The sequence below is a fragment of the Microcaecilia unicolor genome, chromosome 8 (assembly GCF_901765095.1).
Source record: "Microcaecilia unicolor chromosome 8, aMicUni1.1, whole genome shotgun sequence".
In the NCBI taxonomy this organism is placed as follows: domain Eukaryota; kingdom Metazoa; phylum Chordata; class Amphibia; order Gymnophiona; family Siphonopidae; genus Microcaecilia; species Microcaecilia unicolor.
In genome coordinates, this window is record NC_044038.1 from 146,219,408 (window position 1) to 146,233,083 (window position 13,676).

The 13,676-nt window shown below is 41.8% G+C and overlaps 1 protein-coding gene across 1 annotated transcript in view; it reads right to left on the bottom strand.

Moving 5' to 3' along the window:
* The window catches only part of LOC115476345 (START domain-containing protein 10-like), a 74,651-nt gene extending 62,031 nt beyond the window's left edge, over positions 1-12,620 (bottom strand). The window contains exon 1 of the mRNA XM_030212671.1: positions 12,474-12,620. Coding sequence (XP_030068531.1) covers positions 12,474-12,620 — 147 coding nt within the window. The remainder of the gene's footprint in view (positions 1-12,473) is intronic.
* Between the last annotated feature and the right edge of the window lie 1,056 nt (positions 12,621-13,676).

The window sequence follows — 13,676 nt, forward strand, 5'->3', positions numbered from 1 at the left end:
ATATACTACACCTATATCTAGGCACTGCTTATAGAATACGCTTAGGCAGAAATGTTTTCCACACGGATTTTCTAGGCGCTATACATAAAATATGACCCAATAGGTATATAATATTTCCTGTATGTAATATAAAATTTGCTTTGTTTGTACCACAGAAAGATGGTTTCATTAAAAATTTGATATACCGCCCATAGGAATGACCTTCTGACCAGTTTACAATGTAATAATAGTAAAAAAAAAAAAAAAAAGAAAGAAAGAAAAGAATGCCAAATTCAAATTAAGAAAGAGTAAAAGATCATAGATATAAAAATAAACATGAACATAAACCAATTATATCATAACATAACATATCATCTCATCTCATATCGTATCATATCATATCATATATCATATCATATCCATCCCCAACTGATGGGCCAATGAGCATTAAGTATGAATAAAAAATAACATACATGAATTATAACAAAATTATGCCCCAAATGTATCTTGAAATAACTAAGATGTAAGTAATCTCGTAAATACAACAAGAGCCCTCCAATAGCAAATATAAAGGCATCGCATTCCAGTAGAGACCAGCAATGCTGAACATCTTGGTACATAGTTTCAAGACTCAAGGTTTGAAAAGATGGAACTACCAGTTGATTTTGAGAGTTAGACCATAATGACTGTGACGGTGTGTAGAAGGTCAGCAGAATCCAGTTAGGCAAAGAATCAAAGAGTTTTATATCAAGCCCTATGAGAGATTAGAAGCCAATGTTCATTTCTCAGAAGCAGAGTGACATGATCATATTTCTCATAATTGGTCAACAGCCTAATTGCCGTATTTTGAACTATTTGTAACCGTTTAATATCTACTTGATGGATACCATTATAAAGTGCATTGCAATAGTCAAGATACATAATAACCATAGAGTTTATCAGCACTCAAAGAGCAGAAGTCAGAAAAGATTCCAAACAAAATATATTATATATAATTTATAATTTATAGAAACTGCACTGAACAACCTAAGAAATCTGAGTATGAAAGGTCAAGTTTTGGTTTATCAAGAATCTAAAGAAAAACATAAACATAAGTGACAGCTTTATGACATGATTTGTTTTTCAGTGCTTAAAGTTTATTTAAATTGAGAACTTAAGATTATATTGTCACTATTGGCTTCATGACTGAGTGAAATTCACATTTGCTGATTGAGCTTTGTATGATACATTGCATTTACTCATGCATTTTGATACACTTGTTTAAATAATTTAAAATTTATGATGAAAAGTTTTGGATAATTTATAGTCTGCTGATATTTATCATATTTCTGTTATATGAATGTTCTGCTATGCTGTTTTAAAGTGCATATTTCTTACACTCTATCATTTTATTAATATTACTAGGACTATCTCGACAGTAACACAGTAAATGTTGGCAGATAAAGACCAGGTGGACAGGGTTGTATCTGGCACTCTGCACAGGTTTCACTTAGAAACATAGAAACATGATGGCAGATAAAGTTCAAATGGTCCATCCAGTCTGCCCATCCTCCATAATCACTAACTCTTCCTTTTCCTATGGGATCCCACATGCTTGTCCCACGCTTTCTTAATTTCTGACACAGTTCTTGTCTCCACGACCTCTACTGGGAGGCCATTCCACCCTTCCACCATCCTTTCCTTGAACGAATACTTTCTTTGATTCCTCCTAAGCCTATACTTCATCATATGCTCCCTCATTCCAGGTTTTTCTTCATTTGAAAAAGGCTCACTTCCTGTATAATGCCCCTGAGATATTTAAACATCTTTATTATATCTCCTCTCTTCCTCCTCTCTTCCAGCGTATACATGTTGAGGTTCCTGAGCCTGTCCCTATATGTTTTATGTCCAAGACTGCTTACCAATTTTGTAGCCGCCCTGTGGACTGACTCCATCCTGTTTATATCCTTCCAAAGGTGCAGTCTCCAGAATTGCACACAGTACTCTAAATGGGGCCTCAGCAGAGACTTATACAAGGGCACTATCACCTCTTTGTTCCTGTTGGTCATCCCTCTCCTTATGCACCCAAGCATCCTTCTGGCTGTGACCGTCGCTTTTTCCACCTGCTTGGAAACTTTAAGGTCATCAGACACAATCACCCCCAAGTCCTCCTCTTCCTTTGTAAACAGAGGCACTTCACCCCCTATATTGTACTGTTCCCTCGGATTCTTGTGACCCAAGTGCATGACCCTGCATTTTTTAGCATTAAATCTCAGTTGCCAAATATTGGACCATTCCTTAAGTTTCGCTAGGTCCTTCCTCATATCATCCACCCCTTCAAGGGTGTTCACCTGTTGCAGAGTTTGGTATCATCTGCAAAGAGACAAACTTTACCAGACAGCCCTTCACAATATCACTCACAAAGATGTTAAAAAGGACCGATCCCTGTGGCACTCCACTGATAACATCCCTATCTTCAGAGCAAGCTCCATTTACTACTACCCTCTGTCTCCTTCCATTCAATTAATTTTTAACCCAGTCAGTTATTCTAGGTCCCATACCAAGGGTACTCAGTTTATTTATGAGTTGCCTGTGCGGAACCGTGGCAAAGGCTTTGCTGAAATCTAAGTACTCCGCATCTAGCGCCCCTCCCACATCCAACTGTTTGGTCACCCAGTCAAAGAAATCAATCAGATTTGTCTGACACAACCTGCCTCTAGTGAAGCCATGCTGCCTTTGGTCCTGCATTCCATTCAATTTGAGAAACCTCACAATCCTCCGCTTTAGAAGTGTTTCCATTAGTTTGCTTACTACTGAGGTCAGACTGACAGGCCTGTAATTCCTCCTTACTTCCATTCTTGTGCAAAGGGACCACATCTGCCCTTCTCTAGTCCTCCGGGACCACTCCAGATTCTAAGGAAGCATTGAAGAGGTCTGTCAGCGGAGCCGCAAGAACTTCTCTGAGTTCCTTGAGCACCCTTGGATGTATCCCATCAGGCCCCATCGCTTTGTCTACTTTTAGTTTAGCTAGCTCCTCACGAACACAGTCCTCTGAGAACGGGTCTTGGTCTTCCATACATCCACCCCATTTGCACTTGTTTTCTGCGATCCTACCCTCGACCTTTCATCCGTGAACGCAGAACAGAAATAGTTGTTAAGCAGTTCAGCTTTATCCTTATCAGCTTCCACATATCAATGGTACTAAGCCACTTAGATTAATGCAATGGAATTTATGCGGGATGTAAAGAACAAACCTTAAAGAAACTTCAGACCACTCAAAACACAGCAGCTAGGCTTATATTTGGTAAAACGCGATTTGAAAGCGCAAAACCCCTCCGCGAAAAACTACACTGGCTTCTAATCAAAGAACGCATTGCCTTCAAAATCTGCACCTTGGCTCACAAACCACCTTATAATTGAAAGAGAAAAACGCCTAGATTTCGACCCAAATCGGGAGATAGACGTTTATCTCACAAAAACGAATAAATCGGTATAATGGAAAGTCGATTTTGGACGTTTTCAACTGCACTCCATCGCGGAAGCGTACAAAGTTGACGGGGGCGTGTTGGAGGCGTGGCGAAGGTGGAACTGGGGCGTGGTTATCGGCCGAGGAGAGATGGGCGCTTTTCGCCGATAATGGAAAAAAAGTATGCGTTTGTAGCTAGAATTTAGGGCACTTTTCCTGGACCCTGTTTTTTCACGAATAAGGCCCCAAAAAGTGCCCTAAATGACCAGATAACCCCCAGAGGGAATCAGGGATGACCTCCCCTGACTCCCCCAGTGGTCACTAACCCCCTCCCACCACAAAAAATGATGTTTCACAACTTTTTATTTTCACCCTCAAATGTCATACCTACCTCCCTGGCAGCAGTATGCAGGTCCCTGGAGCAGTTGTTAGGGGGTGCAATGGACTTCAGGCAGGTGGACCCAGGCCCATCCCCCCCCTACCTGTTACAATTGTGCTGCTTAATGCTTAGACGTCCAACCCCCCCCCCCCCCCAAACCCACTGTACCCACATCTAGGTGCCCTCCTTCACCCCTTAGGGCTATAGTAATGGTGTAGACTTGTGGGCAGTGGGTTTTGAGGGGGATTTGGGGGGCTCAACACACAAGGGAAGGGTGCTATGCACCTGGGAGCTCTTTTACCTTTTTTTTGTTTTTGTAAAAGTGCCCCCTAGGGTGCCCGGTTGGTGTCCTGGCATGTGAGGGGGACCAGTGCACTACGAATCCTGGCCCCTCCCACGAACAAATGCCTTGGATTTATTCGTTTTTGAGCTGGGCGCTTTCATTTTCCATTATCACTGAAAAACAAAAACGCCCAGCTCACAAATTGTCGAATAAAACATGGACGTCTATTTTTTTTTAAAATACGGTTCGGTCCGCCCCTTCACGGACCCGTTCTCGGAGATAAACGCCCATGAAGATAGACATTTTCGTTCAATTATGCCCCTCAAAATCATCTACGGAGAAGCTCCGAGTTACATGACAGACTTGATCGACTTACCAATTAGAAATACATCCGAATCAACACGATCCTATCTAAATCTGCACTACCCAAGTTGCAAAGGACTTAAATACAAAACAACTTACGCATCTAGTTTTTCCTACATAAGCACACAACTGTGGAACACACTACCAAAAGCCTTGAAAACGATGTACGACCACCTAAACTTCCGGAAATCACTAACATAGTAACATAGTAAATGACGGCAGAAAAAGACCTGCATGGTCCATCCAGTCTGCCCTACAAGATAAACTCATATGTGCTACTTTTTGTGTATACCTTACCTTGATTTGTACCTGTCCTTTTCAGGGCACAGACCGTGTAAATCTGCCAAGCACTATCCCCGCCTCCCAACCACCAGCCCCGCCTCCCACCACCGGCTCTGGCACAGACCGTATAAGTCTGCCCAGCACTATCCCCGCCTCCCGCCACCGGCTCTGCCACCCAATCTCGGTTAAGCTCCTTAGGATCCATTCCTTCTGAACAGGATTCCTTTATGTTTATCCCACGCGTGTTTGAATTCTGTTACCGTTTTCATTTCCACCACCTCCCGCGGGAGGGCATTCCAAGCATCCACTACTCTCTCCATGAAAAAATACTTCCTGACATTTTTCTTGAGTCTGCTCCCCTTCAATCTCATTTCATGTCCTCTCGTTCTACCGCCTTCGCACCTCCGGAAAAGGTTCGTTTGCGGATTAATACTTTTCAAATATTTGAACGTCTGTATCATATTACCCCTGCTTCTCCTTTCTTCCAGAGTATACATGTTCAGGTCATCAAGTCTCTGCTCATACATCTTGTAACGCAAATCCCTTACCATTCTCGTAGCTTTTCTTTGCACCGTTTCAATTCTTTTTACATCCTTCGCAAGGTACGGCTTCCAAAACTGAACACAATACTCTAGGTGGGGCCTCACCAACGACTTATACAGGGGCATCAACACCTCCTTTCTTCTGCTGGTCACACCTCTCTCTATACAGCCTAACAACCTTCTAGCTACGGCCAGTGTTGCCAGGTGGGCGGTTTTACTGCCCAATTGGGCGGTTTTCCGCGACCCGCCGCGGGAAATTTTTGCCCGCGGCGGGTCGCGGTTTTTTGGGCTTCTTTTATTTCTTTTCCGCGGTTTTCAGGCGGTTTTTTCGGCCGCGGGGGGCGGGGTTAGTGACATTTTGGGTGGGGTTAGTGACGTTCTGGGCGGGGGCCGATGACGGGGGAGGCGGGGCCGATGACGGGGGAGGCGGGGCCGGTGATGGTGGAGGCGGGGTTGATGACGGCGGGGGCGGGGGTGATGACGCGGGGGTGGGGGTGTCAGGGGCGGGGTTTGAGTTTGGGCGGGTTTTGGGCTGTTTTTAGGCTGGATTGGGTGGGAAAAAAATTTTCCACCTGGCAACCCTGGCTACAGCCACTGCCTTGTCTCACTGTTTCATTGCCTTCAGATCCTCAGATACCATCACCTCAAGATCCCTCTCCCCGTCCGTACCTATCAGATTCTCCCCGCCTAACACATACGTCTCCCGAGGATTTCTATTCCCTAAGTGCATCACTTTGCATTTCTTCGCATTGAATTTTAATTGCCAAACCTTAGACCATTCTTCTAGCTTCCTCAGATCCTTTTTCATGTTTTCCACTCCCTCCCGGGTGTCCACTCTGTTACAGATCTTAGTATCATCCGCAAATAGGCAAACTTTACCTTCTAACCCTTCGGCAATGTCACTCACAAATATATTGAACAGAATCGGTCCCAGCACTGATCCTTGAGGCACAACACTACTCACCTTTCCCTCCTCCGAGCGAATTCCATTCACCACCACCCTCTGGCTTCTGTCCGTCAACCAGTTCCTAATCCAGTTCACCACTTCGGGTCCTATCTTCAGCCCATCCAGTTTATTTAAGAGCCTCCTGTGGGGAACCGTGTCAAAAGCTTTGCTGAAATCTAAGTAGATTACGTCCATAGCTCGTCCCTGATTCAATTCTCCTGTCACCCAATCAAAGAACTCAAACCTGTTTAAAAAAGCATACCCTACCGATCCAACTTAAATGCCTAATCTCTGCAACACAACCAAACTAAAGCACATAATGGACTCTTCCGTTCTCCGATTCCCTAATGTGGCTGTGCCACATGAACTTGATCTTACCACAACATCACCCTGTATTTGTTCACACCAGAGCCTGCAAAGCCCTCTCCGGTACTATGTAAGCCACATTGAGCCTACAAATAGGTGGGAAAATGTGGGATACAAATGTAACAAATAAAATAAATAAAATATTCCTCACCCTCAGCTTTGGACCTCACATTGCTATTATGGCACTTCCTCCTGTCCCTTACATATCTGAAAAACGTCTTATTTCCCAATTTTACTGTATTAGGTATCTTTCTTCCATTTCCCTCTTTGCTTTTCTGACAACTTTTCCAGCTTCTCTTAGCTTATCCAGGAAAAGTTTCTTCATGATTAAACATTGGTATAGTGAAGGGGCATTTTTGTTATGATGTCTAAGTCCAATTTTGGACGTTTTGCTGAAAACATCCAAATATCAAGTGTTGAACATAATGATTTTTGAAACAGAAATATGTGTATCTTTTTGTTTTGAAAATGGCCATTTCCTAGATATTTTGTGCTCAGTGCATTTTTCTTTTGTGACCATTAAAAAAAAAAAAAGGTCCAATGGAAAACCCGACAACAACAAGCCATTGGGATAGGGGGGAGCCCGCATTCTTAGTAGACTGGCTAGACAGACATCCTAGCAGAGCAGTGAGGACCCCAGGTGGTGCTGCAGTGGACTTCACAATGAAAGGTCCCAGGTACACATCTCACCATTACCCCCTTATATTGTATGGGGAGCCCTCCAAGACCCACCAAAAAACTACTGTACCCAACTGTACACCACTACAATAGCCCTTATAGCTGCAGGTATCACCTATATCTGGCTACAGTAGGTTTTTGGTGGGCTTTAGAGGGTTCACACTTTCCACCACAAGTGTAACAGTTAGAGTGAGATATGAGCATGAGCCCCGTTCTCTACAGTGCATTGCACTGACCACCAGGTTACTGATTATAACTGTCATAGAGGCTGGTATGTACTGTTTCTTTCACATCTTTGGGGGTGGGAGGGGGTCATTGACCACTGCGGGAATAAGGAGGATCATGCCTTAATCCCTCCAGTGGTTATCTGGACATTGAGGGCACCTTCTTGTGACTTAGTTGTAACTGAAACGGGTCTAGACCAAAACATTTAACTTTTAGCCCTGGATGTTTTTGCTTTGTTCCATTATGACAGAAAAATGTCCAAGTTTTGAAAATGCCCAAATCCTGCCCCAACATGACCCCTTGTGATTTGGACACACTGCAGATGAACTACATTGAATACGTCTTAAAAATGTGTTTCAAAAATAGTGACTTGGACGTTTTGGACAAAAAATTCCATCTGCTGCTTTGTGCCGCTTTTTGGACATTTTTCTGTTTCAAAAATGAGTCCCTTAATCTCTATCTCTCTCTTCCAATTCTGGACCGTAGAAGTCTGCCTGACACCAGTCCTACTTCCCAACTACTAGAATTGCTATCGAAGCCTACTCTAACTTTGATCCTGATCTGGCTTTTTGCCATTTACAGAACTCAGACCATAGAAGTCTGCTCGGCATTGGTCTTACTCATCAACCTCTGAAGCTGCCATCAAAATTCACTCCAGCAATGCTAGTGGTCTTCCTTAATTATTTAAACTGAGGCCACTTTAGATTCTAATGAGCTGAAGGAGAGTCACCAAATATCTTCTCATGTGGGGCCACGACACTGCTGACCAGTGTATGTCAATGACATCCAACCCCCGTCAGCCCACCTTCACTAGGGGGTATTTCCAAATGTCTTTTATTTTGTCTATTGAGAAATGCCTCATCCTTCAAGCATGTGGCTCATTCCCCCACTTTCCCCTTTCTGTCCTGAGCCTGGGTAGAGAGGCAGAGTAGCAAAAAAAATCAAAACCCAGAAAGACAATAGGGGTCACCTCAGAGGTTTCCAGGGGCCACCATTGGCCCCTGGGCCTTGCCGCTGAAGAACACTGAGCTATGAGGTCATTTGAGTTTTGTTTTTATTACATTCCATCGTTTTTGTACATAAACATCCTTCTCATTATTTTAGCTGTGCTTTATGCTGACATTTGAGCCTTTTTAAAATTTTTGTTTAATTGAATCATTTTATTTTAAAGATGTTTGATCCTTTTATTACTGTTGCGCTGTTAACACAATGGAAAGTCTTTTTATTAAGCTCTACCTGTTGTATGTTGCCTTGGGTGAATCTCTTCATAAAGACAGTTAATAAATCCCAATAAATAAATGCACAAACACATAGAAAAGAAAGATCCTGAACCTTATTCATTTTGTTTATGTAAGAACATAGGGGTCAGTATTCAACAGTATCTTAGTGGGCAAGAGGACTGATGATCAACAAATCATGAGAACTTAAGAAACACAATTTATGAGGGTTAAAGATGCTGGCTAATACTTTGCTATATGCTCTTATTTATTAGAGCTACTCTTCCAGGCACAGAACAATAGCTACAGATGATGTTACTGAGAGAAGTCATCCCATACAGTCTGTCTCTGAAGAATCCCTGGGGGATAGCTCTTCAGTCTATCTACAAATTATAAAACCACTGACTTCAAATACTGTAAGAATAAAATATGGGTCCTTGTACTGTAATCTGAGAAGTCTCTTATCAAAGAAACACTAATTGGATCATGTTGAATCCTGATTATTAGATTTAGTTTTCCCACTGAACCAGAAACCAATCAGTCAGCAGAGTAGAATGTCATCAGAGGTTGTATATCAACAGTGAGAGACACAGCAATAATACAAGATTGAAGAGAGCAGTAATGGTACTGAGAAGTTGTTTTACAGCACGGCCACATACACAACCAAAACATAAAGGAGACCTTTTACCAAACTTAGCGTGCCTTTACGCTAGTCTTTCCCATGCGCTAAGGCCATTTTTACCACAGCTGGAAAATGGCCACATTCTATTTTTTGTATTGATGGCCACACGCTAATTTTACCGTTAGCACTTGGCCATCGAAAAAGATTAGGGGGGTCTTTCACTAAGCAGTGGTAGCATTTTTAGCTCATTTTAGAATCCGTTGCCAAGATGCTCATAGGAATATAATGGGCGCCTCGGCTTTTACCACCACCTGATTTCTACTGTGAGCTAAAAGCACTACCACGGCTTAGTAAAAGACCCCCCCCCCCTCCCCTTTTAGTGCATGAGCGCTTACAGTCACCTATTTTGTAGGCAGTAAGGATTCATGCGCTAATCACATGCTAATCAGTTAGCGAGCGGCAATGTAGTTGTGCTCATCAGCACAGACATAACCACTCTCTACCCCAGACATGTCCCCCCCACAAAAATATTTTTAAAAATTTTGCACACAGTTTGAGAGCACATATTCAAAATTATTGCAGTGCCTCAATGCACCCTGCGATATGCCATTCTAAGCTGCAGTAAGCATACAATAGTTCTTACTGCAGCTTAGTAAAAGGATCCCAAAAGCAGGCCGAAATAGGAGTCCACCGAAAAAATGTAGATACAACAGACAACAAAATGCCACATGGGCTGTCCACACACCATTGGGACCAGGTGTACTAAAGGATTTCCCTTATTTTGTGTCTATGGGAAAAATGCTTAGAACATTTTAGTCCATGAATGACAGAAATAAATGTTTGTTCTCAGGATATCCATGGTATTTAATTTTATTGAATTTAATATGAGTACTTATTTTTTGCTTAACCAAAAATAGTTCAAGGTAGATTGCAAGTAGAAACATAATACATAACAATATACAGTATGGGAGCAATTCTATGAAGAGGCCCCTAAACATAGGCAAGACAAAGCGTGCTTACCCCTGGATTTTATAAAGATCACCCCAAATTGGGTGTCGAATCCCAGATCCATGCACAAAATAATCAGTTAATGGGCTCCAATGATTTAATTACTGGAGTTAACAAGCACTTAATTTGGCACTATTTATGATTTGCACATGGATCTACCTGCACACTATTCTATAACAATGGGCACCTAAATTGGACTCCAAACCAAAAGAAGAAAACCAAATACTTCAACAAACAATCCAAACGAAACAGTCACAGGAGTGGAAGAAACTAAAGCATCAAGATGATACTGTCTTGTAAAACACATTGTTTTTATTGTATATTCAGCACACAGAAGTCCCAGCCAAGTAAACTCAACACAGGCTGTGTTTCGGCTAACCAGCCTTCATCAGGAGTCAACTGCTGAGTTTTCTCTGAATATAAATCTTCAGGGTAAGTGTTGTGCACCAAATTGAACCTTGTGTTCAGCGTCCGGTTAGCAGCTGAGAAACAATTCAATGAACTCGAAGTATAGAAATCGCCAGTGCGGTTTCTATACTGTGAACATACATAAGCGCACCTAGTCTAAAAATCAGTGTATGCAATTGCCCCCAGATTCTATTTAGCGCAACTTAAGGCAATCAGCACTGATAATTGCCACTCAACAAGCAATTATTGATACTAATTGGCATTACATTTGAATTTATGCAACAAATGTCTAAGTGTATTCTGCAACGTGATGCGGTAAGTTCTTACTCGTATAGTTGAAAAGGGGGCATGGCCATGGATGTGGAATGGGCGGATTGTGGATGCTTCTCAAAACTATGTGCATTGCTATAGAATATACCCAGTCCATGCCTAATTTAGGTATCAGGATTTATACCAAGTTTTACTTGGTGCAACTGCCTGCGACTAAATTTAGTCATGCAGATGGGCGCTCGGCATATTCTATAATCCACACAGAAATTTAGCCTTATTCTATAAAGTATGCCTAAATGTAGGCATAATTTATATAATACTTCTAGGCATATTTTATTTCAGTGTGGATTTTCAAATGCCATATATAGAATTTAGCCCTTGATGTCTAAATTTAGCTGTCCTTTACAGAATTGTCCTTTATGGACCTAATTCTAAATATATTACCTAAAAAAATCAGTGCCGAAGGTACACACACTTAGTCCTATTCTGTAAACTGTGTCTAAAGTTAGGCATGATTTATAGAATATGCCTAAATCCATCCACTTGACTAGAATTTAGATGCAGCCAATTACGCCAATGAAAACCTGGTATAAATGCCCACACATGACTTTAGTCATAGAGCAGGTTATTCTATAACACTGCGCATAAATTTTTGGAACACCCATGACCCACCAATGCTCCTCCTATAGCTCCACCCCCTTTTTGGGATCTGTACAGTAGAATTTATGTGGACTATGTTATAGAACATGCTTAGCGAGTAGTGCATGTAAATTCTAATTAGTGTTGATAATTGCTTGTTAACATCCAACTATCAGCGCTGATTGGCTTGTTAACCAGTTCAGTTGCACACACAAATCAGAATACACCTAGATTTTCATGCACAACTCTAGTCACACTATATAGAATTTGCAGATATATGTTTGAGATTTGTTGACAAAGAGTTGATCTAGTTGCTAATTTGTTTGTCCTGGAAACCAGACCAACTTGTAACATTGCATGACTGAAGTTCACCATCCCGGCTCTGTGAACCCAGGATGAGGGACCGGCTCTTTAACAGAAGATAAGTCAACAGACCTCCTGCCTGCAATGCAGCTGAAGGGTCTAATAACAACTATGAATCCAAATGGTAATTAAACATTTTTGTATTTTCTGGAGAGGAACTGAAAGAACACACAGCTGCTGTGGAGCATGATGCAGTGCTATGGCCCCAGGCACAGATGAGATTTTGTATAGACTGGCTGATTGCAGTAGGAAGGGGAAGAAGGAAAGCATCGATAAACAGTGGCATGTCCCACTGTATAATAAAGTGACCTCTTCAAGCAAAACAGCTGCTATATAATGAAGCTGATAAAAGCACAAAAAATTACATGTTATGACACCTATTTCTGTCAGTATTGTAAGTGTCCCAGAGAAGCAGCAATTGTCGATCAGACATCTGCACCTGCTTTTCTGCTTCTTACCTTCAGTTTCTGCACAGTTTTACTGTCCTCTTGCTCATGGTTCCATACTGTTACTCCCCCCTTGTTATACTGGACATGCCAGCCCACCAGACTCTCACATTGTTCTCTGAATGAGTTGAAGTCAGCATCATCTGGGATGTACACCATGTCTCCTTCCTGTTCCAAATATGGTAACCGCTTTCACAAAATCCACTGAGAAACTAGATGGTAAAGTTGAGAATCTGGGGAGGGAGTATAACAGTTTTAAAATGAATGTATAGCTCTTTTCCCCTGTCTGTCTCTCTCAGTTCTCTTTCAGAACTCAAAACTGCTCTCCTAGATTCTTACTTTTCTTATACTATAAATACACTTTTTTTTCTTCTGCTACAATTTGTTTCTAAAACAGATGATCCCTGACCACTTGTACTGATAAACACAGATCTCAGCTCGTTTCTTATTTTCTGCAGTCCATTTCTTTATATTCGTTCAGCTATTTTGCAATTTTCCACTGCTCTTCTTCTCTTTGGTGCCTCCTGAAAGAAACCCACAGCAGCTGGTGCACTGTGTCTGATATTTCACCACAGGCTTCTGGAGGCAGAAGACCTGTCTGCTCCTCCTGTTCTCGTCCTTCCATGTACCGTACTGAGCACTGTAATGATATGTAAAGCTTTTTCCCTGTAATTGTTAAGGTAGCTGCTGTGCACTCAGATGTATTCTTGGTCTTTGTTGGCTTGTATCTCATTCCTCTTATTATTGGAACCTCTAGTCTTATATTATTCAGTAGGTAACATCACACAGGTGTCTAGCGTTTCTCTCCCAGCCCGTTTCCTCTACTTCCCCTCCCATCCTCTATGCCTCTTTTGCTTTCTTACCTTCCTTTCCCTTTTTCTTTCTCTTTCCTCTGACTTCTTTGAAAATTTTTTGACTGATTGAGCAGCATAGAGTTACTGAATCAGTTCTCCAAGAACACCAGCAAGTTCTTGAAATTGTACCATGTGATAAATCTAAGGTGGGAGGACAGAGGCAGCCTTATCACTGCTAGACATGGAGAATCTTGTTCTATCCAGACACGTGTTCTATTACTGCTGGTTCATTTGATTTCTTTTCTGGCACACACAACACACACTACTCAGCAAACATTTTAAGGGCATTTTTGTAACAGGGCACTTGGTTTGAGTCTAACTCATCATAATTAAGAAATCTTCAAAACTGAATTTAATAAGT